The sequence below is a fragment of the Fukomys damarensis genome, unplaced genomic scaffold, assembly GCF_012274545.1.
Source record: "Fukomys damarensis isolate Sample0158 unplaced genomic scaffold, DMR_v1.0_HiC HiC_scaffold_38, whole genome shotgun sequence".
Classification (NCBI taxonomy): domain Eukaryota; kingdom Metazoa; phylum Chordata; class Mammalia; order Rodentia; family Bathyergidae; genus Fukomys; species Fukomys damarensis.
In genome coordinates this window covers 23,317,672-23,340,985 of record NW_022900950.1, presented here as the reverse complement: position 1 = coordinate 23,340,985, position 23,314 = coordinate 23,317,672, and the positions used below count along the sequence as shown (strand labels likewise).

At 41.9% G+C, this 23,314-nt stretch overlaps 1 protein-coding gene across 2 annotated transcripts in view; it reads left to right on the top strand.

Moving 5' to 3' along the window:
• Positions 1–6: 6 nt before the first annotated feature.
• Positions 7–23,314, top strand: part of LOC104868874 (BMP-binding endothelial regulator protein) — a 221,046-nt gene continuing 197,738 nt past the window's right edge. Inside the window, exons 1-3 of one of the 2 annotated variants that reach the window (XM_033760005.1) lie at positions 53–129; positions 295–479; positions 1,012–1,097. In XM_033760005.1, the coding sequence (XP_033615896.1) occupies positions 1,083–1,097 (15 nt within the window). In that variant the 5' untranslated portion in view covers positions 53–129; positions 295–479; positions 1,012–1,082. Of the gene's footprint in view, positions 130–294; positions 480–1,011; positions 1,098–23,314 lie in introns of both variants that reach the window. The other variant, XM_010633862.3, reaches the window with a different exon arrangement.

Genomic DNA, 23,314 nt, shown 5'->3' with positions numbered 1-23,314 from the left:
GCCGCTCCGCTTGTGGCCCCGAGGCGGGAACTCGGGTGACGATGCTCGGGCGCTGGGCAACCTGGGGCGCGCTGCTGCTGCTGGGCTTCTCGGGGCTTCGCAGTGGCCTGGGGTCGTCACTACTGACAGGTACCGGCCAGGACTAGGGAACGGAGGGGACAGAGGAGGGGACCCAGAGGCCGAGGGGACGGAGGTGGCTCGAGGGAGTCATGGGACCGGGCCGGTGCCTGGTGTGGTGACAGACGCGGTCTGCCCTCGGGGCTGAGATTCCCTTATTTACTTATTTTCTTCCAGAAGCCCCATCTTCATCCTTTCCCCTCCTGTGCGAGGGAAGAAAGACCGCGTCCCCACAGCCTCCTGTCCCCAGGCGTCTGCTGCGCCGGCGACGATTTCCGAGGCGCCGGTTCCTGCAGTGGATGCGAAAGCGCATCGTGGGAAAGGGCGGGGGCAAGGCGTGTAATAATCATACGTTCCTGAAGGTGAAGACCTCCGCTGCTGTTCTGAAGGACAAACTTTACCGACCCCTGTCTTAGAAAAGAAATTGTTGAGTCTGTGCCCAAGAGAGGAGGGTGGGCTCTCAGCAAGTGATCGCCAGACAGTTTTAGGCAGGTCTTTGTAAAAGCTCCATGCAAGGACACACGCCTGAATTCTGTTCACGTGGAAAATCATCCCTGATGAGCAAATCTGATTTTTTTTTCATATAGGGTGTGTTTCTAGTTGAGATGACTTCCCAAAGGAGGGAACATTATTAAAGGTCCAGCAAGATATTTGGAGTGTACTTAAACCATTTGTGAACAGAAAATCTATCCATACGTTAGTTTTCCCTTTAAAAACTTTAAAAATAAAAATATTTAAAATAGGTTTGGGGGAATTTACTTTTGAAGATTTAAAACATTTAGAGTTACTGAAATTTGGGACAGTGTTTCAAGAAAAGTATGTGCAAAACTTGAAGATTTTTTTTAATAAAGCCACCGAACAAGGTTTAAAATTTTTAAAATTCCTTCGTTTCAGGTTCTGTTGCAAAATGTGAAAACGAAGGAGAGGAGCTCCAGATCCCGTTCATCACAGATAATCCATGTATAATGTGTATGTGCCTGGTGAGTGTTCAGGGCAGGGCAGTAGCAGCCACTGTTTCTTGGATGAGGTGAAGCCATTAAATGTTATCACATAACCGGATCTCTAAAAATTGCTTTTCCTCGTTAGTTTGTGCACTGAATTTGGGTGCATATCTGAGTTTCATGGGTTTGGACAATTTCCATTTCATCAGGCTGAGAATTCTTCTGTTTGACATCATCCTTGCAGAAGGAAACTTAAGATGGACTCCTTCCACTGTTTCAGTGAAAAATACAGCTTGCAATGACCGTTCCTGCCAATGACTGTCATGACCACACTTTCTGTTGTTGGTTTTATCTTCTGAACTCTTCAGGAAAAGGGCAAAATAACATTCAGGTGCAAAGATCAGGGTTAAGATAGTGACAAGAGGGAGAGATGATAGCCACAAAGGAAAAACAAGAGGACAATCTATGAGCTTGGATTTGTCTCCAGTTTCCTTGCCTCATATCCCAGCTCTCCAACACAGTCTTCCTTTCTTTTTTATTTGGGAGCCTGAATCCAAAAGGAGAATTCCACTCTTTCAAGAGAACAACACTGGGCTATCATCAAATGCTTAGTTCAAACAGTTTATTTCAAATCATTTTAGCTTAGTGCTTAGTAAGTCTGTTAAGTAACCACTTAGGGGGAGATTCATTTATGGGAACAAGACTTTCTGGAATGAAATATAGATTCAGAGAGCAGAGTTTTTGCTGAAATGTGTTTTCCATGCCAGTCATTGTAAAACCTTATTGGAGATACACTGGGGGGAGTCAAACGCAAAGCCTCAAGTGATAGATGATTGCTTGTTATCAGATCAATACCCCTTGTGGAACTAGATGCAAATCCATCTGTGTATGGGCAAAAGCCAGGCCATCTGGGTTTAAATGCCTGAACTTTCTTATGTCAAGAGATGAGGTCAGTGTTGGGAAATGATAAACGAGGAAGGCACATAAGGTGAATGCGTGCATCCAATGATTTCCAGGTTCTGAAGACTAAGGAAATTATCAGAAATAGTAAAAATGCATTACATTTGCTGAGATGATAAATATTGCTGCCCTTCAAGAAGAGCTGAGTGAGAGGGGCTCTCTAGATTCTGTGTTATGAGCTGCTGTGTTAATAATCTTTGTTGAAGTACCCAGAGATATGAAGTTTTTGAGTTTCAATGTTGACTTATTTGTTGGTTTGCAAATTTGTGTGTGTGTGTGTGTGTGTGTGTGTGTGTGTGTGTGTGTGTGTGTGTGTGTGTGTGTGTGTGTGTGTGTGTGTGTGTGTGTGTGTGTGTGTGTGTGTGTGTGTGTGTCCCTGTGTACAATCTCCCTTTGTCCTTTTTATTTTCTGTATGTGAGCAAATTATTTCATCTTATTCTGCTTTCAAGGGGAATTATTCTGACCAAATAATATTTAAATGCTCACGTGTGAAAATATTGTTTTTCTCTATTTGTAAGGTTTAAGTAAGTATATAGTTTGGGTTTTGCACTGTGTTCTGAATAACGTTATGAAAACTCCCTGCACAGCACTCTCCCTTTTTGGCACTCATTGCTGGGTGGAAAATAATGCCTTTCTTCAAAAGTGGAGACTTAATAATAAGAAAATAGATGTTAGAGCCCTGCAAGCCAGGGATTTAGCTCAGTGGCACCGCGCCTGACTCGCAAAGAATCCTGCAATATAGAAGTTAAAGAGTGAATGTGGAAAGATATACTTTTTGTAATTCAAGAGGAGATGATATTTATTTCAGAAAAATACTGGTTACATTCATAAGAGTAGTAGATTCTTTATGTCTTCCACATTTTTTTCCCACTGGGGATTGAAACCAGGGCCCTTGCACTCAACACTCCCCCACCTTTTAAATTTTGGAGCAAGGTCTTGATAAGTTGCTGAACTGCCCCGGCTGGGCTTGAAATTGAGAGACCTTCTGCCTTTTAGAGTACTGAGGTTATAGGCCTGCCCCACCAAACCTGGCTTTATGTCTGCCTTGAAATAACATTTGGAGGTTTCTGCCTTGAATGAGTACTGTTAGAAGCTCTTTCTTGGGACCCTAGCAATAGGACTCAGCTGTTATTCAGGAGGCTTCCATGGAGTTCCTTCCTTAGTCCAGTAGAAGATTACAGCCCAGCTCTGCACAGTCTTCATTCCTCCCCTAGGAACCTCTATGGAGTTGGTAGAATGGAGAACAGATGTGTGGCCATTTCTCTCTTCCTTGTATGTTTCTGTGGGAACCACTAGGATCTTGATGACCAGGAGACTGCTTAGTACCTCCTGCATTTAGGTGGGAAGGCAGGCATATTTAGCAATCTGATGATATTAGCAAGCAAGCATTTACACAGCACTTTTTATTTGTCAGGATCTCAGTGATGCCTGCAATCTTTCATTTCATCCTTATGAAAATCCTTGGAGCACTGCCTCTAGTCTAAAAATAAGGAAACTAAGGCTTATGAGATTAAATGGCCTGTGACAGTCATATTTTAGTGAATTTATTTACTTGCAGATAGAATATCTAATATTTTACTCACTAACATAACACAAGTGACTCTTGTTCTCCAGTTTGTCTGTCTTTGAAAGAGCACATGTCTAGCTAGAGCAAGGAGAAATAGGCTCTTTGTTAAAGACGTGAGAAAGCAAGGGAAATGGGCCATCGAAATCATCTTACCTTCGGGCGTTTCTTGAATTATTTTGTTTTTTTCCTTTGAACCTTTTAGGAGTATAACTAGTTGGCATTATTTTAGGAGTATAACTAGTTGGCATTTATTAATCACATTCTTTGGTTTCAGCTGACCTGTTCTTGAGCTAGGTTTATACCTGTGTAGTAGAGTTGCAGCAGTAGTCACAACTGAACTATAGTTAAAAAGTAGCCCTTTTTGTTTGTGTTGGTCCAGCCTTTCCCCAGAAAAGTACCTAAGGCTGGGCATAAGCTCATATCTTATTTCATAACATGTACTAAAAAAAACCAAAAACCTAATCTCAATGTTTGTTTTAAAAAGATGTGAAATGTTACAGTTTAGAGGAATTTGGTGGCACAGAGTCCTGTATATAATTATGGAGGCAAAGCTTGAAAAAGCCCACGAAATCAGCTTGGCCTGATTTAAACTTTCAAGCTCCAGAACATTTCAAAGGCGGAGTGAGCTCATTTCGGTGAAGATTGCAAGAATGACAGTGTGTAGTGGGCACAGGAAGCAGAACTGATTACTTTCATTCCCATCTATCATCCTCTGCATAGAACAAGCACTGTGGCAGACCCCAGTTGTGCTCTAAGGATAAGCTGTTTGTTAGCTGGGGTGGTGAACCCTTGGTCCATCTGCTGGAGTGTGTGGCTCAGGTTCTCAGATCTAGGCATCAGGGTTGGCAGGGTAGGGATGCTCTTGCTTTGCTGTCCATCTGGAAAGCAAAGCACCACCTTTCCTGCCTTATACAGTGATTACTTATGGAGCTGAGGAAGGGAGATCCAGACCTGTTGCCTCTGCCAGTGAGTTTGTTCAGGACTGGAAACTGAGGAAACCAGAAGTCAGAGCTTAGCTCAACAAAAGGAATTATTCTGAGGCTGAAATTTCCTCCTTTGAGTCTAGAGGTGCTCTGTAGCACTAGACGCTTGGCTGGTGAAAAACCACGTGGAATTGGAGGTATGGGCCCACCTATCTTGGAGCCAACCAAATAGTGACCACAAAGCTTCCTGTCTGCTATCTCTCCTCCTTCATCACAAGAGTCCTCTGTTCCTGGGCAAGAAGCAGCTCAGCCTCTTTATTGCCAAGAAATTCTGCTGGTTTCCATTGTTCATATTAATTGTCTATAGAATGGTAATCTATCAACAGAGCAGAGTCTAGCACAAGTTTGAGGAGGAGGAAGATAGCATTGCCTTAGATTTGAGTCCTGTGGGTAAAAGTGGGAAGGGGAAGGGGATATAGGGAGCCTGGCTGTATTGAGAGAGATGCCTCCTGCTTGTAGTGTGAGTACACACTCCCCCTTTCTAGACTGTGGATGTTCACTCAGGGAGCGGTAAGATTTATTTATTATTCAGTTACTTTTATTCTGTTTAGAAGGTGGTATCACTAATTGCCTTTCAACAGAACAGTCCTGGAGGGGGTGGTATCTAATTCAGAGATTGTGCAGGCCAACTCACAGATACTAGCTCTGAGAAGGTTATTTTCATCCATGTGTTGTCCTGGCCCAGAGAGATACAGCAAATCTGAGACCACAGAGTGACCACCGTGCAGAACTGAAACACAAAGCAAGTTATTGTCAGCTAAACCTGTGTGTTTCTGGTAGTCATTTTCTGTTTAAAGTCCATGCACTGATATACTCTCTGAGGCTTTCCAAGAGTAGTTTCCACCTCCATAGAGCTAACCTCAGTCAATTTGCAGGGAGACAGAATGGTCTTGATCTTAGGATTTGAAGAACCCTCCAAAGGAAGATGTAGCTTATATCATTTTGACCAGGAGATTTGGCTCCAACATTGACAGGCCTGTCTTCAAGTCTACCTGATTGTGAATGTGAGGTATGTGCCTCAGTTTCCTCTTCTGGCGAGGGAAAGGTTGTCACTGTCTGTTGGGGGACACAGACAAGATGTAGCACATGAGTTTTGGCTCAGGGCTCCGCACAGCACAAGCTCTCTGGTGTTGTTGGTGATAGTATGAAATTTTAAATTCTTATTTCCTCCATGAATTAGGGTGTAAAAGTTCATCAGGAAAAGATAGAAAGAGAAGCCGATGGGGAGGAGACACGGGTGGTGACTGATGCCAGGCCTATCCTTGTGGACAATGGGTTTCCAGGTCCTCTCTGGGCCTGTGCTGGGCTCGATGAAGTTACTTCTTCCTTGCTGCAGTGCTGCATCTGTGTGAGCTTTGATGTGCATCCCCACCCCCCAGCTCTCTGTGAAACAAGAAACAAACTTTCCACAGAAAAGGACCTTCTTTTCTGCAGAGTGTTTACATCTCTAGATCTTCAGGGTCACCCTCACTTTTACTTTTATTGGCAGAGAGATGGGTTGGGACTCGGAGTGCTGCAATTCTGGAAAAACTGCTCAGTGGCCTGGCATCTTGGAAATTTTCCTGACTGCCCACATGGAAGTCTCTGGCCCCATTCCAGACCCAAGTGCAGTTTGCTGTCTCTCTGTTCATGGCTCCCTTCCCAGTCTCCACCCCAGGGCCTGTGGCTCCCTCTAGTCTCCTGCTCTTTCCTATGGGTGTCAATAGTGACCATGTTTTAAGCACTGTGAAGGAAGCTGTGAAGAGAGAGTCATCCAAGACTGGAATGAGAATAGGACAGTAGGAAAATGGGAGTTCAATGCAATGGAAAATAAAGCCAGTTAATAAAAATGCACTGGGTAAATAGAAGATATCAGGTTTTCCCACCCGCTTCTGTCCTGCTGACAGAATACAGAGATACAGAGTCTTTTATGCTACAGAATACAAATCATACTGCCACTCATGGCACCACAAGTCTTAGTGTGCTGGTTGAACTTAGTTAAGATCAGCAAAGGAGCTGGGTCAGTGTTGTAAGATCTGCTAATTCCTAGCTCTAATTCTCTAAAACACCATGCAAGGCACTAGAGATACAGGTTATAAATTCAATAATGTTATTATTCCTTTTTCCTTACCTCATCCCTTCTTCTATTTTATTTCATGAATTTTAACTTTCTCTGTGTTTGAAACATTATGCTGATAGGGTGCCTTTGAGAAGACAAAGACCAGTGGGTCCAGTTCTTGTCCATGGCCCAGTGGAGGAGAGATGCAGGTGTAAACACGCTTTCCAAGAACAACAAAAGGACTCCATGATGGGGTTGAACTAGGTGTAGAGGTCTTTGGAGGTGAACTCTGGCTGGAGTAGTTGGGGTGTTGGTGGAAAGACAGGAGTTCATGCAGAGAGAGAGGGATGTTGAACAAGAGACAGAAGCATGCATGATGGGGTTGCCCAGGAAACAGTACTGTTTGCCCACAGCCCCAGGTAGCAAAAAAGGTGGAAACCAGGCTGGTAGCCGGGGTGCAATGATGATGGGGTCACTGCATTCATGTTGAGGTGAGACAGCCTTTCAGTCCTCTGCATAGCTACATGGCACAATACCATGTACTCTGTAAATGCCTGTAGGAGCTGTGGCTGGGTATTCAGGTCACAGAGGCTGGCATTAAGGTGACAACCTGCAGGCTGCATGTGCTCAAGTGACAGTGAGCAGCTGGCTGAAAGGTGAACAGTGGGGCAAAAGGAAGGTGATGTATAAACCATTCCAGCCCATGCTTTGAATTTCACTAATCACTCTCCAGTTCCAGACTATGTAGATTGAGCATATTTCAAACAGCACCATGGACACAATCACACAAAGGCAGTGGTTGTCATGGGGAAGATGTGTGGTACCATTGGAGCACATCCTGCTGCCCATGGTGTCTCCAGAGCAGATGCTGTGACACCTGCTTTTCCTGTCAGTCACCCTTCACTTGGCAGATGAAGTCTAGTAAGTGTGATCCAGATACTAGGTTTGCTCAACTATAGAACAGATTTGGTTTAGTTTAGTTTAGTACTGGAGATTGAACCTACACACTGCACCACGGAGATGCATCCCCAGCCTTTTAAAAACATTTTAATTTTGAAATGGGATCTCACTAGATGCCCAGGCTGGCCTCAAATTTACAAGTCTTCTGCTTCAGCTTCCTACATCTCTGGGATTACAGATGTGTGCCACCACAGCTGACTACAGATTTTATGCACTGATCAGAAACTGGCTGGCATGCTGAGATGATGAGAATCACTCAACTGAAAGGAGCGTTTAGAACCAATGTTGGCAGCACTTGGCAAGAAAGTAAATGGCAGAAGTGAGACGATAGTGTGAGTGGAAGGGAGTTTTGAGTCCAGCCCTTTACAGAGTATGTTGGAAGAGAGGGAGTCAGGATGTGGGTGGGAGATAATGAGATTGGGCCAGATGAGGGCGGCTTAACAGAGCTTCCAAGCAGAGAAGTCACATCACCTCTTAGAAATGTGGATCTTTACCTTTGGGGAGAAATTAGGACCACAGTGCAGTAATTGTTACTTAGCTGCATCAAAGCAAACTTCCAAACTTTGGTGACTATGTATTTCCTTAGGAAGGCATTTCCTTGAGGTCTGAACTAATGGGTCCATAGTTACCTAGAAGGAGGGTTATACTGAGGAGAAAGGCAAGAAAGGAGAAATTGATGAAAGATGGAGAGATAGCTGCAGAAGCAGGAGGAGAACAGGAGGGTGCATGCAGAGGAAGAAGATTCTTGAAGAAGACAAAGACCTGTGGGGCAGGGACTTTCTGTCACCCTCCTGGACTGTGCAGGACAAGGAGCAATGGTCCCACCCCCCTTAATGGTGCTTTAAAATATTAGGTTGCTACTTAGTGTCTTAAATCTAAGTCACTTGATCTTACTTGATCTTAGCCAAAAAGCTAATAAGTGATTCTTTTTTTTTTTTTCTTTTACTGGGGATCGAATCCCAGACCTTGTACTGGGGAGGCAGGAGGTGGCACCACTGAGCTAAATCCCCCACCCCACTGGAAGTGATTCTTAAATCTAAATTTTCAGGTAAAATATTTTCTTCTTTCTTTTTTCTTTTTCATTTTCTTTTTGTGTGTGTGTGGGGGGGTGTACTGGGGATCAAACTCAGGACCTTATGCTTACAAGGCAGATGTAGAGCCACTGAGCTAAATCCCCAGCCCAAATATTTTCTTTTTTCACAAAGACTTTCATGCCCATTTTGTCAGGGAAGGACAGCTGAGGACAGGGTTTTGTGTCTGCAGTTAGGGGCTTAAATTTTCTCAGGCCCTGTCATCCTTCCACCCTGAGAAGCCTTTGTTGTCTCTGAGTCTCAGCTATGAGTCTTAGGTAAAGGTGTGGTGTGGGCCTTTCTGCAGCCCCATGTGTTAGATATGCTCATGTTTTTGAAAGCCATTTGAAAGCAGTGCCTGCTGAGTCACTATGAGGAGCAAGAAGTTGCACAGAAGAAGGTGAAGTTGCACTCATGCAGAACCGTGGGGGTCCCACAGCACCAAAACCTTCTGTACTCAAATCCTTTATGTAAAATGGTACTATGACTGCTATAAACTCTCCAGCCCTCCGATATTGACCAATGCTAGATGTCTTATGATACTTGATGCAGTGCAAATGCTGTGTAAGGGCTGTTACTATGTTGTTTAGGAAGTAATAACAAGGTGGAGAAAGTCTGATGTTATTAGTACAGATGCAAATTACCCCCCTAATATTTTCAATCCCTGGATGCAGGATCTGTGGGTATGGAGGTTAGGGAACAGGGAAAGAGAATGTTACTAGAACTTCTGCAGTGAGTCTTAATCTTCTGTGAGTCACCACAGCACAAGGTGAATTAATTAATAAAGACAGTAAGGGGATTTAGAAAAGAAGCTGAGCTTTGGGCCTGATCAGTGCTGCTCTGGGTGGGAAAGACAAAAGATCCCAAGCTTGCCACACCCTCATTTGGTTCAGGAGTAACAGGTGGCTCAGGATAAGCCTAGAACCATGAGAATTTTATGTAGATGAAGATTTTGTTCCTCCTCAGGATGTCTTCAACTGGTGTAATCCTGCCCTGGAACATCACAGCAGCATCAAAACCATTGAGGTTTTTCTGTGACTGGAGGCAAAAATTGAGTTAAGTCTCAACATACAATAGCCAGCCTGTACACAGGAAAACTAGGCCTAATCATAATTTAATTATGACATGATTTTTTTCCCTCAAAATTATATAGAATTACTCCCAACATAGAGGGCTGACTCTAGAGGCCACAGACCAGGTTTTTGTGCCTGATGGAGAGGAACCTTTCTTTAAGAATGATAGTGTAGCTCCACCTCTCCCCTGAGTGGTTGTATGGCTTTGGGTGAGTTTTGGAAATTCTTGCATCTTGCTTTTATCTCTAGGCAGGACTATGAGTTATAAGTAAGAATTCTCAAACAGGAAATAAAGGAAGCACTTTGGAAATGCTGCTATCTCTCTCTAAAGGCTATGATATTATTGCCTAAGGATCTTTGTACAAAATGACTATTCTTAGTCCAGTTTCTTGTCCACATCTGGGAGATGGGTTCACTCAGAATTTCTCTCAGGAGGCAGTGGAACCCTGCGAAGGTCTTGCTGTCCTTCTGTGCAGGGGAGGAAACCCTGGTGTAGCTGGTGCTTAGCAAGGTGGGATACCCACTTTTTAACTTTGAGGGTTCACTTGCTTGGTCATTGTCCATCCATGGACTGCTAACCAGGGTCACTTGTTTGGGGAGGCTGGTTGTCTTGTGTGACTCTTGTCACCTGTCCAGAAAGTGGTGGTAGGAGGCAAAAATGCAAAAATCATCCTTCAGCTCAGCACTTCTGAGTCTTACTCTGCTTCAAAGAACATGCCAGCCTTAGCCAGGGGAAGTAAGCATGCCTGGGATCAGGCCTAGTTGTTCATGAGGTGGGCCCAGAGGACCCATTGTCTGGGTTTGGGCACATAGGTCTGCAGACTCCACTGCCTGCTTGAGAACCACCTCCTGCTTCCCCTCAACAGAGTGTCCTGCCTTACAGGATTAGTACTCGGGTGCACTCATGTCTTAATGAATGAGGTCCTCAAGTGTCAGAACCTTGTTATGGTCACCTCTGTACATCCCATAGCTTCAGTAAGAGATCCACAATCTTGAGACTTGAGTGGGAGGAGGGCTGGAGCTTCCTGTTTATAGTTGGGGTTAGCACTCGGGACAGCTCCCCAAGAGTAGAACACTGTGTTCCAAAACATGACTACCAGACAGCCTATCTCAGAAGGTCCCCTCCTCTGTAATAGACATCCTAGACAGTCATTATGAAAACACTTTATTTCCTTCAAAGAGACTGATTGCATTTGAAAATAAATTTGCACCTCAAGGCCTGCTTTTATCTGTGATGGAAAGAATACTCCCTCTGATGTCATAAGCTACCTGGCTTTCACAAGCTAAGGTGACAAGGAAGAGATCCAAGGACCTTCTCTCCTCTCACTTCTGCTTCTCAAAGTGATCGTGGAAATGTTTTCTGGTCCCTGTCATTGGCATTTCCCTTTCATTTTGGAAGGCTGACTCTGAAATCTTGACAGGAGCTTTACTGTTTATATTAGGTTTTGGTTGTTAGCTCCTGTGGCTTAAAAATGATGTTTTCTTTGAAGGACAAAGGCCTTATTGTATACACATGTGCTGTAGAGTGATGAGCTTTCTTCTTTTTAGTTTTAGTGTTAGAGTTGAATAAGCCAAAAATAGTTCAAGTTCTTGTGTATGTCAAGGAAAGAATTGCCAAGCATACATCTCACAGTAAGTAGGAAGTAGCTATGTTTCTTAAAGATCAAAGGACAGTAGCAGCAGAAATGGGCAAGGGGCAAAGAGAAAAAGGAGGAGGAAGAGGAACAGGAACCCTGGATAACTCAGGCTTCCAGTATTTATAGGGTCAGACCTAGGTGCCTCCCATGGTGATGAGATGCCTCTAATCCAGGTGCAGCCCTGACACTTCTAATCTAGGTACCTCCCATAGTGGTGAGATGCCTCTGGCTCCAGGTGCCTCCTATTCTGTCTCTTCACTGTTGTATATGATCTGCTGTTTGGCCATTGTGACCTCCTAAGGTTAAACACGGATAAGCTTTAGGTTGGTGTTTTAGAGTGGAATGAAGAGAATGGAGTGGTGCCCTCAACTTTCCTATATTATCAAGGTGCGGCAACCCAGATCTGCCAGGCCAAAGGAGATGTTCTCGCATCTGTAAATGGACTGGCAATTTCAAGGTTTCATTCAGGTACCACCATAAGAGAAAATCAGAAGGTGAGGGACATCTGTCCTGATCACAGAATGTCCCTTAATGCTCTGCTTCAATGGTCTCCCCATGAAAGGGGACCTGCACTAAGGCTGCAGATGGTCCCACAGATCCACTGCAAAGAGAATGGCAGCAATAACAGAAACAGGAAAATAATTTTCTTCACATTTTAACTGATAGAAACACATATTTTAAATTTTTTTCTCTCTCATTGAGTTTATTGGTACATTTTAGATATACAGTACAGTTGCATTCATCATTGGGATCTTGTACCTTTACATGACAGGTCTTGGTTTTCATTTTTTCCCCTTGTCCCTGCCCTCCCTTCACCCCCTCCTCCCCTCCCCATCTACAAACACTTTATTTCCATTTTTTTCATTTTCTTATATGTTTTTTCCTTTCCCTACTCTTCCCACTTTCCCTACACCTTTAGCTCTTTTCTTCCTATTTCACATTGTGAATTATATCATTAGGATCTTATGTACTATTATAGTTTTTCACACCAGAGAAGTTATTCAGTGTTTACACATGTGTCTTATTTATTTCACCTGAGTATAACCTCAATATGTATCCATTTTCCTATGAATGAATCTAATTTCTCATTCTTTGTGGCTGAGTAATATTCCATTTTATAGAAAAACCACATCTTTATCCAATCACCAGCTGATGGGCAAATGGGCTGTTTCCAAGTTTTAGCTATTACAAACTATGTTGCTATAAACATAGGTGTGCATATATCACTGTGATATAGTTCTTTTAATTCTTTTGGAAAGATACTCAGAACAGGGATGGCTGGGTCAAATGGAACCTCTAGTCCCAGCTCTTTGAGGTATCTCCGTATTGATTTCCACAGTGGTTGCACCAGTCTGCACTCCCACCAACAATGGAGAAGGATTCCTTTCTTCCCACAACCCCGCCAATATTTGTTATTGGTTGATTTCTTGATAACAGCCATTCTTTGTAGGGTGAGGTGGAATCTCAGTGTTGTTTTCATCTGCTTCTCTCAAATGACCAATAATGTTGAACATTTTTTCATATATTTACTTGCTGCTTTTACTTCTTTGTCTGAGAAATGTCTGTTCATTTCAGATGCCCATTATTGAATCAGGTCCTTATATTGAGGGGGCTGATTGTTTTGAGTTCTTTATATAGTCTAGATAATTGTCCTTTGTCTGAGGAGCAGCTGGTAAAAGGTTTTCCCACTTTGTAGGTTGTCTTTTAGTTCTGTTGATGGTTTCTTTTTCAGTGCAGAAGCTTTTTAATAAGATGAGATCCCAGTTGTTGATTCTTTGTGCTAGTTCCTGTGCTACTGAGGATTTCTTCATGAAGTCTTTTACTATGCCAATGTCTTCAAGAGTTCTGCTTAACTTATCTTCCAGCAAATTTATTGTTTCTTTTTTAATATTTAGGTCTTTAATCCACTTGGATTTTAATTTAGTGCATGGTGAAAAATAAGGGTCTAGTTTTATTCTTTGGCAAGTTGAGATCCAGTTTTTCCAACACCATTTATTAAAGAGACTATCTTGCCTCCATTGAGGATGGTTGGCTCCTCTGTCAAAGACGAGGTAGCTGAGTATATCTGGAGTTGTTTTTGTACCTTCCAATCTGTTCATTGATCCTTAGGTCTATGTCTTTGCCAGTACCATGCTATTTTTATCATAGTGGCTTTGTAGTACAGTTTCAAAATGGGGATTGTTATGCATGCTGCCATATCCCTGTTGCCTAGGATGGCTTTTGCTATTCTAGGTCTCTTCTGGTTCAAAATGAATTTTTGGATTATTATTTTTTTCTAGTTCTGTTAAATAAAGTGTTGGAATTTCAATCAGCTTTGCATTGAATCTGTATAGCAGTTTTGGTAGTATGGGCATTTTCACTATGTTGAATCTTCCTACCCAGGAGCAGGGGATATCTTTCCATTTTCTTATACCCTCTTCAATCACTTTTATCAGAGTGCTACAGTTTTCAGTGTAGAGGTCTTTTGCTTCTTTTGTTAGATTGATTCCTAGATACTTCATTTTTTTGGATACTATTGTAAGAGGAATTATTTCCTTAATTTTTCTCTCAGTGAGTCTGTTATTTGTATGCAAGAAGGCTATTGATTTTTGAACCTTGACCTTTTATGCAGCTACTCTGCTGAAAGTGTCAATTAAGTCTAGAAGTCTTTTCGTGGAGTGTTTTGGGTCTTAAATATAGATTATCATATTGTCATCAAATAATGACAGTTTAACTTCTCCTTTCCTATCTTTATTGCTATAATTTCTTTCTCTTGTCTAATTGCTGTGGCTAACCTTTCCAGAACTATATCAAAGAGGAGTGGTGATAGTGGGCATCCTTGTCTTGTTCCTGATTTTAACTTGAATCTTTTAAGGTTTTGGCCCTTTAATATGGTGTTGGCTGTTGGTATTTCATAGAGACCCTTTGTTAAGATGAGATATAGACCATCTATTCTATTATTTTGCAGGGTTTTTATCATGAATGGGTGTTGAATTTTGTCAAATGATTTTTCTTCATCTACTGAGAGGATCATATGGTTTTTGTCCTTGATTCTGTTAATATAGTGTACTACATTTTTTATTTACATGTGTCAAACCATCCTTATATCACTGGAATAAATCTGACAGGGTGTATGATCTTCTTGACCCTCTTTTTTTTCTGCAGGGTTTTTATCTTGAATGGTGTTCAATTTTCTCAAATGTTTTTTCTGCATCTGAGAGTATCATATGCTTTTTGTCCTTGACTCTGCTAATATAGTGTATTACATTTATCAATTTACATTTTTTGAACCATCCTTACATCCCTGGAATAAATCTGACTTGGTCAGGATGTATAATCTTCTTGATGATCCTCTGTATTCTGTTTGCTAGTATCTTATTAAGGATTTTTGCATCTATATTCTTTAAGGAGATTGGCCTGTAGTTCTCTTTTTTAGTTGTGTCTTTCCCTGGTTTGGGAATCAAAGTGATACTTGTTTCCAGAAATGAATTTGGAGGTGTTGCTTGTCTTTCAATTTCATTGAAAAGTTTAAAGAGTAATGGCAGTAGTTCTTCTCTTAATGTCTTATAAAATTCAGCAGTGAATCCATCAGGACTTGTGCTTTTCTTTGTTGGTAAACTTTTAATTACATTTTCAATATTACTGATTATAATTGGGTGTTGTAATTGGGTGTTTAAAATTTTTTTATCTCCTTCATTCAACTTTGGTAATTCTTAAGTATGTAGCACTCTGTCCATTTCTTCTGTATTTTCCCATTTATTAGAGTACAGGCTCTCAAAGTAGGTATTGAAGATCCTCTGTATTTCTGTTGGATCTTTTGTGACTTCACCTTTTTCATTCCTAATTGCATGGATCTGAGCCTTTTCTTTCCTTTTTTTGATAAGTTTTAGCTATGAATTTATCAATTTTATTTATTCTTTGAAAAAACCAACTCTTCGATTCATTTATTTTTGTATCATTTTCTTAGTTTCCATTGCATTGATTTCTGCTCTAATCTTTATAATTTACTCTTTTGTACAAGCTTTGGTTTTTCTTGCTCTCTTTTTATAGGACTCAATGATTTCTTATTACATTGTTTATTTGAGCTCACTCTGTTTTCTACTGTGGGCATTCGATGCTATGAATTTTCCATGTAGAACTGCTTTCATTGTATCCCACAGATTCCTGTATGTTGTATTGGCATTATCATTTATTTTCATTTATCATTGTAAAAACTGTCTAATTTCTTCTTTAATTTCCTCTGTGACCCATTGAATGTTCAGGAGAGTGTTGTTCAATTTCCATGTGTTTGTGAAGTTCCTATGGTTTCTTATGCTATTGAACTGCAGCTCTGATAATATACAGGAAATAACTTCATTTCCTTTGCATTTGGTCAAACCTGTCCTATGAGCTAGTATGTGGTCTATCTTGCAGAATAACCCATGTGCAGCCAAAAATAATATATATTCTGACTTTGTGAGGTGGAACACTCTATAGACGTCTATTAAGTCCATATGTTCAAAAGCTTGGTTTAGTTCTAGTATTTTGTTGTTGATTTTTGGCCTAGATGATCTGTCTATTTGTGATAGTGGGGTATTTTGATCCCCACTACAATTGTATTAGTGCTTATTTGGTTTTTCATATCCCTTAATATTTGTTTTATATAGTTGGACACATTAATATTTGGTTCATATATATATTTATGCTTGTCATCTCTTCCTCTGGAATTGTTCCCTTTTGAAGGATGTAGTGGCCTTCTTTGTCTGTCTTAATCAGATTTGGTTTGAAATTTACTTTGTCTGTGAATAAGATAGCTACCCCTGCTTTTTTATGGGTTCCTGTCGGGTGGAGAACTGTTTTCCATCCTTTCACTTTCAGTCTATGGGCTTCTTTCTGCAGTAGGTGTATCTCTTGTATTCAACATATTGTTGGATTTTGCTTCTTAATCCATTCTGCCAGCTATTTCTCTTGATTGGTGCATTGAGGCCATTAACACTGATGGTTATAACTGATATGTACTGAATTATTATTGTCATGTTATTGTCCTTTTGTTGACTCTTTTTAATTTTTTGCCCTCTCCTTTTAGTTTCTTGCCTTGGCTATTTGATTTGCTCTGTTGGGCCTCATGGTGTTGTGACCTTCATTGTCTTTTGCTAGGATATTGTTTAGCATTCCTTGTAGTGCTGGTTTGGTATTCATGAAGTTTCTCAGGTGTTCTTTGTCTTGGAAGTATCTTATTTCCCCATCCGTTTTGAAAGAGAGTTTTGCATGATACAACAGTCTAGGTTGGAGTTTATTTTCTTTTAGGATTGAAATACCTCACTCCAGGCTCTCCTTGACCTGAGGGTTTGTGTTGAAAAGTTTGATGTGATTCCTTTGCATGTGATTTGTTTCTTTTCTCTTACTGCTTGTAGTATTTTGTTCTTCTGTTGGGTTTCTGGGATCTTGATTATTATATGTCTAGGTGTAGATTTTTTTACATCATGGTTAGTTGGAGTCCTTTGTGCCACACTTATCTGTATGTCAAATTCTTCACCACTCTTTGGGAAGTTTTCTGTCATTAATTCTGTGAACAGCTTTTTTAAGTCATTTGTATTTTCTCCTGGTACTTCATGGATTCCTATCAGTCTCATGTTATTCTTCTTTGCATCATCTAGGAGTTGTTGGGTCGATTTCTCATGATCCCTTACTGATTTTAAGAGACCTCTCTTTTCATGGTCACTGACTGCAATCCTATCTTCTATACTTGAGATTCTATCTTCGCATTCTTTTATTCTGCTGTGAACACTTTCTATAGAGTTTTTAATTTCCTGGATATCTGTTTGAATCTGTTTTATGGATTCCATTTCTTTCCTATGTTGGGCATTCATTGTTTCCATTTCTTTCTTATGTTGGGCCATTATGACTTCTATCATGGTCCTGAGCTCATCTATTTTTTTCTCAGTTTCTGTTCTAGAGTCTCTAATCATGACTTTCATTTTGCTCACCATCCCTATAGTTATCTGGGAAATTATTTCTGTTTTGAATTTTTCTAGAGCTTGATTGATCTGTTTTGTTACTTTCTGTGCTATGAGTTCAGGGTTTTACTATCAAACTTTTCATCCTCATTTTCCCTGCTATTTGACATTGGTGAACTGGAAGTCTGTCTTTGTGTCTTACTTAAGTGTTTTCTCATTTTTATTTTTGTTGTTGTGTTGTCTTTGGTTTAATTCCTGGGTTATTACCTAAATCTTCCTGATAGTGTTGTGCTTTAGCTTTTGAGCCTGTAATGACTCATAGACATTCTCATTTTCATAATATCAGAGAAGACAACTCATTAAATCAGTCATAATCCTTTAGCCCAATTGATACAATCAGCCACACAATAGGATCAAGCAGAACTTACAAATTGACCACTTGTCATAGTCATTAATCAATCAGCTTTGAACCATGTGAATTAAATTAATATCAAGAAGCAGCCCTAAATATGTTTGCATGAATAAATTCTTCAATATCGCATATTTACCATTTAGAATGGGTGCTTAGATAGAGTTAGGATAAGAGGAGTGAATAAGTAAAAGAATTAAAGAAGGTATAGAAACACATATTAATAACTCTGTTATTTTTGGTCAAATAAGTACTTTTTGGCCAGATTTCTGTGTGTGTGTGCGTGTGTGCATGTGTGTGTGTGTGTGTGTGTGTGTGTGTGTGTGTGTGTGCATGTGTGTGTGTGTGTGCATGTGTGTGTGTGTGTGCATGTGTGTGTGTGTGTGCATGTGTGTGTGTGTGTGCATGTGTGTGTGTGTGTGCATGTGTGTGTGTGTGTGCATGTGTGTGTGTGTGTGCATGTGTGTGTGTGTGTGCATGTGTGTGTGTGTGTGCATGTGTGTGTGTGTGTGCATGTGTGTGTGTGTGTGCATGTGTGTGTGTGTGTGCATGTGTGTGTGTGTGTGCATGTGTGTGTGTGTGTGCATGTGTGTGTGTGTGTGCATGTGTGTGTGTGTGTGCATGTGTGTGTGTGTGTGCATGTGTGTGTGTGTGTGCATGTGTGTGTGTGTGTGCATGTGTGTGTGTGTGTGCATGTGTGTGTGTGTGTGCATGTGTGTGTGTGTGTGCATGTGTGTGTGTGTGTGCATGTGTGTGTGTGTGTGCATGTGTGTGTGTGTGTGCATGTGTGTGTGTGTGTGCATGTGTGTGTGTGTGTGCATGTGTGTGTGTGTGTGCATGTGTGTGTGTGTGTGCATGTGTGTGTGTGTGTGCATGTGTGTGTGTGTGTGCATGTGTGTGTGTGTGTGCATGTGTGTGTGTGTGTGCATGTGTGTGTGTGTGTGCATGTGTGTGTGTGTGTGTGTGTGTGTGTGTGTGTGTGTGTATGTGTCTGCTAGCACTATAGGTTTTGGCTGAACACCTTATTTTTAGGCCTCTCCAGGTGCTGGTGGCCTTGTGAACATAGATAACCTCAAGAAGGCCATCTTTTTCTGGAAGAGACCTGCCTATCCCACAGGAAGGAGGCCTGAGAACCAGAGGTGGAAGCTGCTTTTGCATTTCTTTGGGTTTCAGTGAGAGGCATTTTTAACATCTTTATCATGCTTTCTGTTTCGTTTCTCCTTAAATTCTATTTTTAAAAAATCTTATTTCCTGAGCATCCCCTCAGAGGCAAATCTATGGCTACAGCAATTAATTTAGGTGCGTTTAACCCATCCCTGTTTTCCTAGTGAACAAAGTAGTAACATTTTCTTCTCCATGGTTATTTGTAGTAAGGAATACAAGGTCTCATTTTCGAGGCTGTTTGTGCCTGACTCAGTGTCAGGCTCCCTCATGCTCATGGTCTGTGGGGTCCTGCTCCTGTCTTCACTGAGGCCTTCTGGGTGATATGTTTGCCTCATTCCTCACCTGTATTTCTCAGAATCCACAAGTTCCTGAGGCTGCTAGAAATTTGTGCTTTATGATTGGTGGCACAAGAGTAGTGACACAAGGACATTCTCATGGCAGTGTGCTTTGGTCTCAGAGAACTCTGCTTTTCTGAATGGAGGACATGAAGAGCAACTTTCTACTCATCTGTGCTGTCCCAGAGAAGTTGGGTTCCCTGCAGGAGCTCACATTCATGTCCCTTGGAGGGAAGGAGGCTTGTTAGACTTGAGTTGTGGTGACTTTTTACTTTTACTCATGTGGCAAATGGTGGTTGTGGTGTCCCAGGGGGGCACCAGAAGCAGCTGGAACCCTATAGCCCCTGGTAAGCACCAGTATGGAGGTCTTTTGCCTGGAAAAGGGGTTTGAGAGAATGGGCAGAAGAGATAATTGACAGGAGGACAGGACTTCACCCTGTCTGTCACTCAGTTGGGGTGGCTTCTGTGAGGAACTGTCCTTGCTTTCTCTCTCTCCCTGCTGGGAGAGCTGGAAATGTGCACAGCAGGCTGAGGGGGGCTTCTCCTTTCTCCCTGGGTGCTTGTGTGTGTATCTGAAGGGCTGAGATTCTTGAAAAACAGTGACATTTTTCTGTTTCTTGTAAACCATGTACTGGGTAAAGAAGGCAGAGAGAATGTCTCTTCATTACTTTGGCACACACCTTGCCTTGTTACTGAAATCTAGAGCTCTGATTCTGGTGTGAGGAAACTTTTGATATTTTTCTGGTACTGACCTGTAGAAATGGCAATATCAGGTCATTCAACCTAACATGTATTTTGAGAACTGTTAGATTTTTTCAGGACAGGTATTTATCCCACATGGCATTTGCAATTTTCCTCAGTGAGGAGATTTTTGAATCCAGGGTGGTTTTGCCTGGGTTTATGAATTAAAATCTGGGGTGTGGCCCTCCAACTCCAAGCCTGCAGGGTCCTCTGCACTCTGAGTGCCCTATGAGGACAGGGTTGCTGAGGGAGAGTAGAATTTGCCAGGAGGGGGCAGTTTAGAATTCAGCCTGGTGGGAAGAGATAGCAGGGACCCTACAGAACACTGAGACTTCATGGCAGGACCCAAGCAGGATTGTGATTGATTAATGATCATTAAACCCATCATGTGTGTATTGAGCATTTATGTTAATAACATCCTGAGGCATTGCAAGACTGGAGGAATGCTTTTTACATGAACAAAAAGAGGTTAAATTATGTTGGAGAAAGTTTTGAAGTTAGCTACTTTTTATTGCTTTAGAGTTCTTTAAAACTTGATTAACTTCTATAAGACAGAGATCTGAAATTTGGGCTGAAGGCCTGGTTTGGCCAGAGCAGACTAGGATTCCCTGACTGTGCTGGATTTTGTGTGCCTGTGTATGTGTGCCTGTATTTAATGCAGCATTTGGAAAAGGCTTTCTTTGCACTCACACTCTTATCATGAGCATCTACAATGGAGGTGTGAAGGTGATGGAAGGAGAGGGGTTATATGGGGCAGAGAACAAGCTCTGAACTCTGGGGGCAGTTGACAATGCTCTGATCCCAGGCAGACCCAGCTCTCCCTCTTCACACACTTCCCTTTACTGCTGCCTTCTCACACACCCTTGTGGTTCATTAAAATGTCAGCAGTAAGCATTTTCCCTCCAGTCTCCTGTCTTGTCCCACCAGATTCCTGCCTGGCACCTCTCATAATTTAATGTGTGTGAGAATCACCATGGAATTTGCTAAAAATTCACATTTGCCACCCCTTCCTCTGGAGACAGGAACATCTTCCATTTTAATAAATGCTTCTGGTGACTTTTAAGTAGTGGCTAATTTTTTTTAAAAAACTTTGGGTTTAACAGAAAGGGAAGGGTGTATAAATATAAACATAAGTATTTATGTTCATATTTGATTAATGTTCAGTTACTGTGGCATTGCTGTTACTGGTACAGAATTTTATAACAGGTCAACTGTCACATAATACTGCTTTTATGAAGTACTCACAAAATTGTCTTGCACTTCAGGTTACTTTATTGAAGTGCTACTTTTCCTCTTTATTCTGTTGAGCCTCCTTGCCATCCAGTCATAATTTCATCACTTAGTTTTTGAAGCCTATATGTTGAATACTCTTATTGCAACCCTGATTCTGGCCTCCTTGTATTTTGATTAGTTGTTTACATGACTGTCCCCTCTCCTGCATTTTACATTTCTTCAGGGCAAAAATAGTGTTGTGTTCTTCTCATGCTCACTCACAATCTGGAGAATAATAAGACTGGCTGTGTAGTTAAGGAATAAAGACTGAGATAATAACCTGGGGTGGTCTGAATTTCATTTTCCTTAAGGCCGCCCTGTGAGGGAGGGCATGCTTTCTCAAAAGACCTATTTCATAGTTGGGATCAGAAAGAGAAAAGAAAGCAAAGATGACAGGTGGAGCCCAGGAACCTTACGCCATTCTGGGTGATTTCACTGAGACCCCTCCTAATGAAGCCTTCCTGATCACAAAGCCTGAGAAGGTAGCCAGTCTGAGGGTGGGAGACTGGAAGATAGCTTTCTGGGGACTGTGTTCTCATAGGTCGTTTAGGTAGAGTCTGGACTAGCTCCATTGGATGGGACAGGCTACCCACTGGGTGCCTGCCAAACTTTCCATGTGCTGGACTCCCATAATGATGCTGTGTCCTGCAGTCTCTGATGATGGGCAGTTGCTGTAGCCCAAACCTGATGTGATACCTGTCCGTTGCCCCTGCAGCAGGAGACAACTGGATGAAGCAGCTTGACCAAGTGGCCAGGGTTTTGTTCTTGTTTTTGATACCAGGGATCGAACTCAGTATGTTGTGCTTGTGGGGCAGGTTCAGTGCCACTGAGATAAATCCCTGACCCAGCAGCCAAGGTTTAATGAATGTCAGGATGAGTAGGGTCCAGCAGAACCTGGAGGAGCCAGAGGGTAGGCAGGAGGAATGGGGTACAGGTGAAGCACGAGAATGAGGTAACACCACCCCAGCCCTGGATTCCCAGAGCTGCTCCAAAGGGCTGCTGTCCTCTGCAGGAAGCTGGCATCCACCTAGCAACTCACATTTCTGTCTAGGATGTCTTCATCCTGGGAACTCTTAGTTCTCTCTGCTGCCATTTGCACCTTTTCTGTGCATACCTTCCTTCCTTGCTCAGGAGAGAATGTGAACTCAAGCTGGCCAGATTCTGTTCTTATCTCCTTCTCAGTTAGGTTGCTACCCAGTCTCCATACTTTTAATGAGAATCCTCATTTTAAATGAGCCTGGCATTCTGCAGTTCCAGGGATTCACCCTGAACATCTCTATATCTGTTAAGTTTTCAGAGTTTTTTTTTTTCTTTCTCTCTTATTAGCCCCAGGTATCCACAATGTCGCCACTCCCCAAGTTTTGTGTCTTGTTTAATTTTTGCTTTCATTCCAGTACTGAACTGTATCAGCGGGTCCTGAGGGATCTTTTTTCTACCTAACAGGTGGCACATGTGGAGAGAAGGCAGTCCCAGTGGTCACTGAATTAACTCATCATCTCAACTCATCATCTTCATTTTTCTTGTGCAAACCATGGTGCCCAGTGGGGTGCACTAACCTTGGGCAATTTGGACAATCTGGTGGAGGTTAGGGCAGAGCCCTGTGTGGATGAGATGATGGAAGAGGTGGGGGAGGATTGCTGGGGAGAGCTGGAAGGCCAGCTGTGAAGAGTGTCAAATGACCAGGGAAGTTTAGTAAATATTTCTCACTAATAATGATGTGCTGATATAAATCAGCCTGTTACAGAGAATGTGCAGGAGAAGGATGAATGGCCTTCAGCCATGTGGGAGGAAATAGTATGCTGAGAAGATGGAAGGGAGTACTAATCCCAAAGTTGAAACACAGGGTTAGTTGTCGCTTCTCCTTGAGCCTTTGTCTCTCACTGGTTTCTAGAATGGGTCTTAAGCTGCTTGTGGGATCTTTGCTTCCTGATGGATGCTGCCTGTATCCTTTGTTACTACTTGTCCAAGGCAGATGAGTGTCATGATCCTCACTTTGAGTCACACTTTTTGAGATCAGAAATTGAAAGCAAGGTCTGATTTTGGTTTCTGTTCATCATTTTTTTTTTCAAATTTAGGATGTTGTATAACTGAGAAGGAAACTTTGCATGGAAAGATTTTTCTCTCTCAGTTC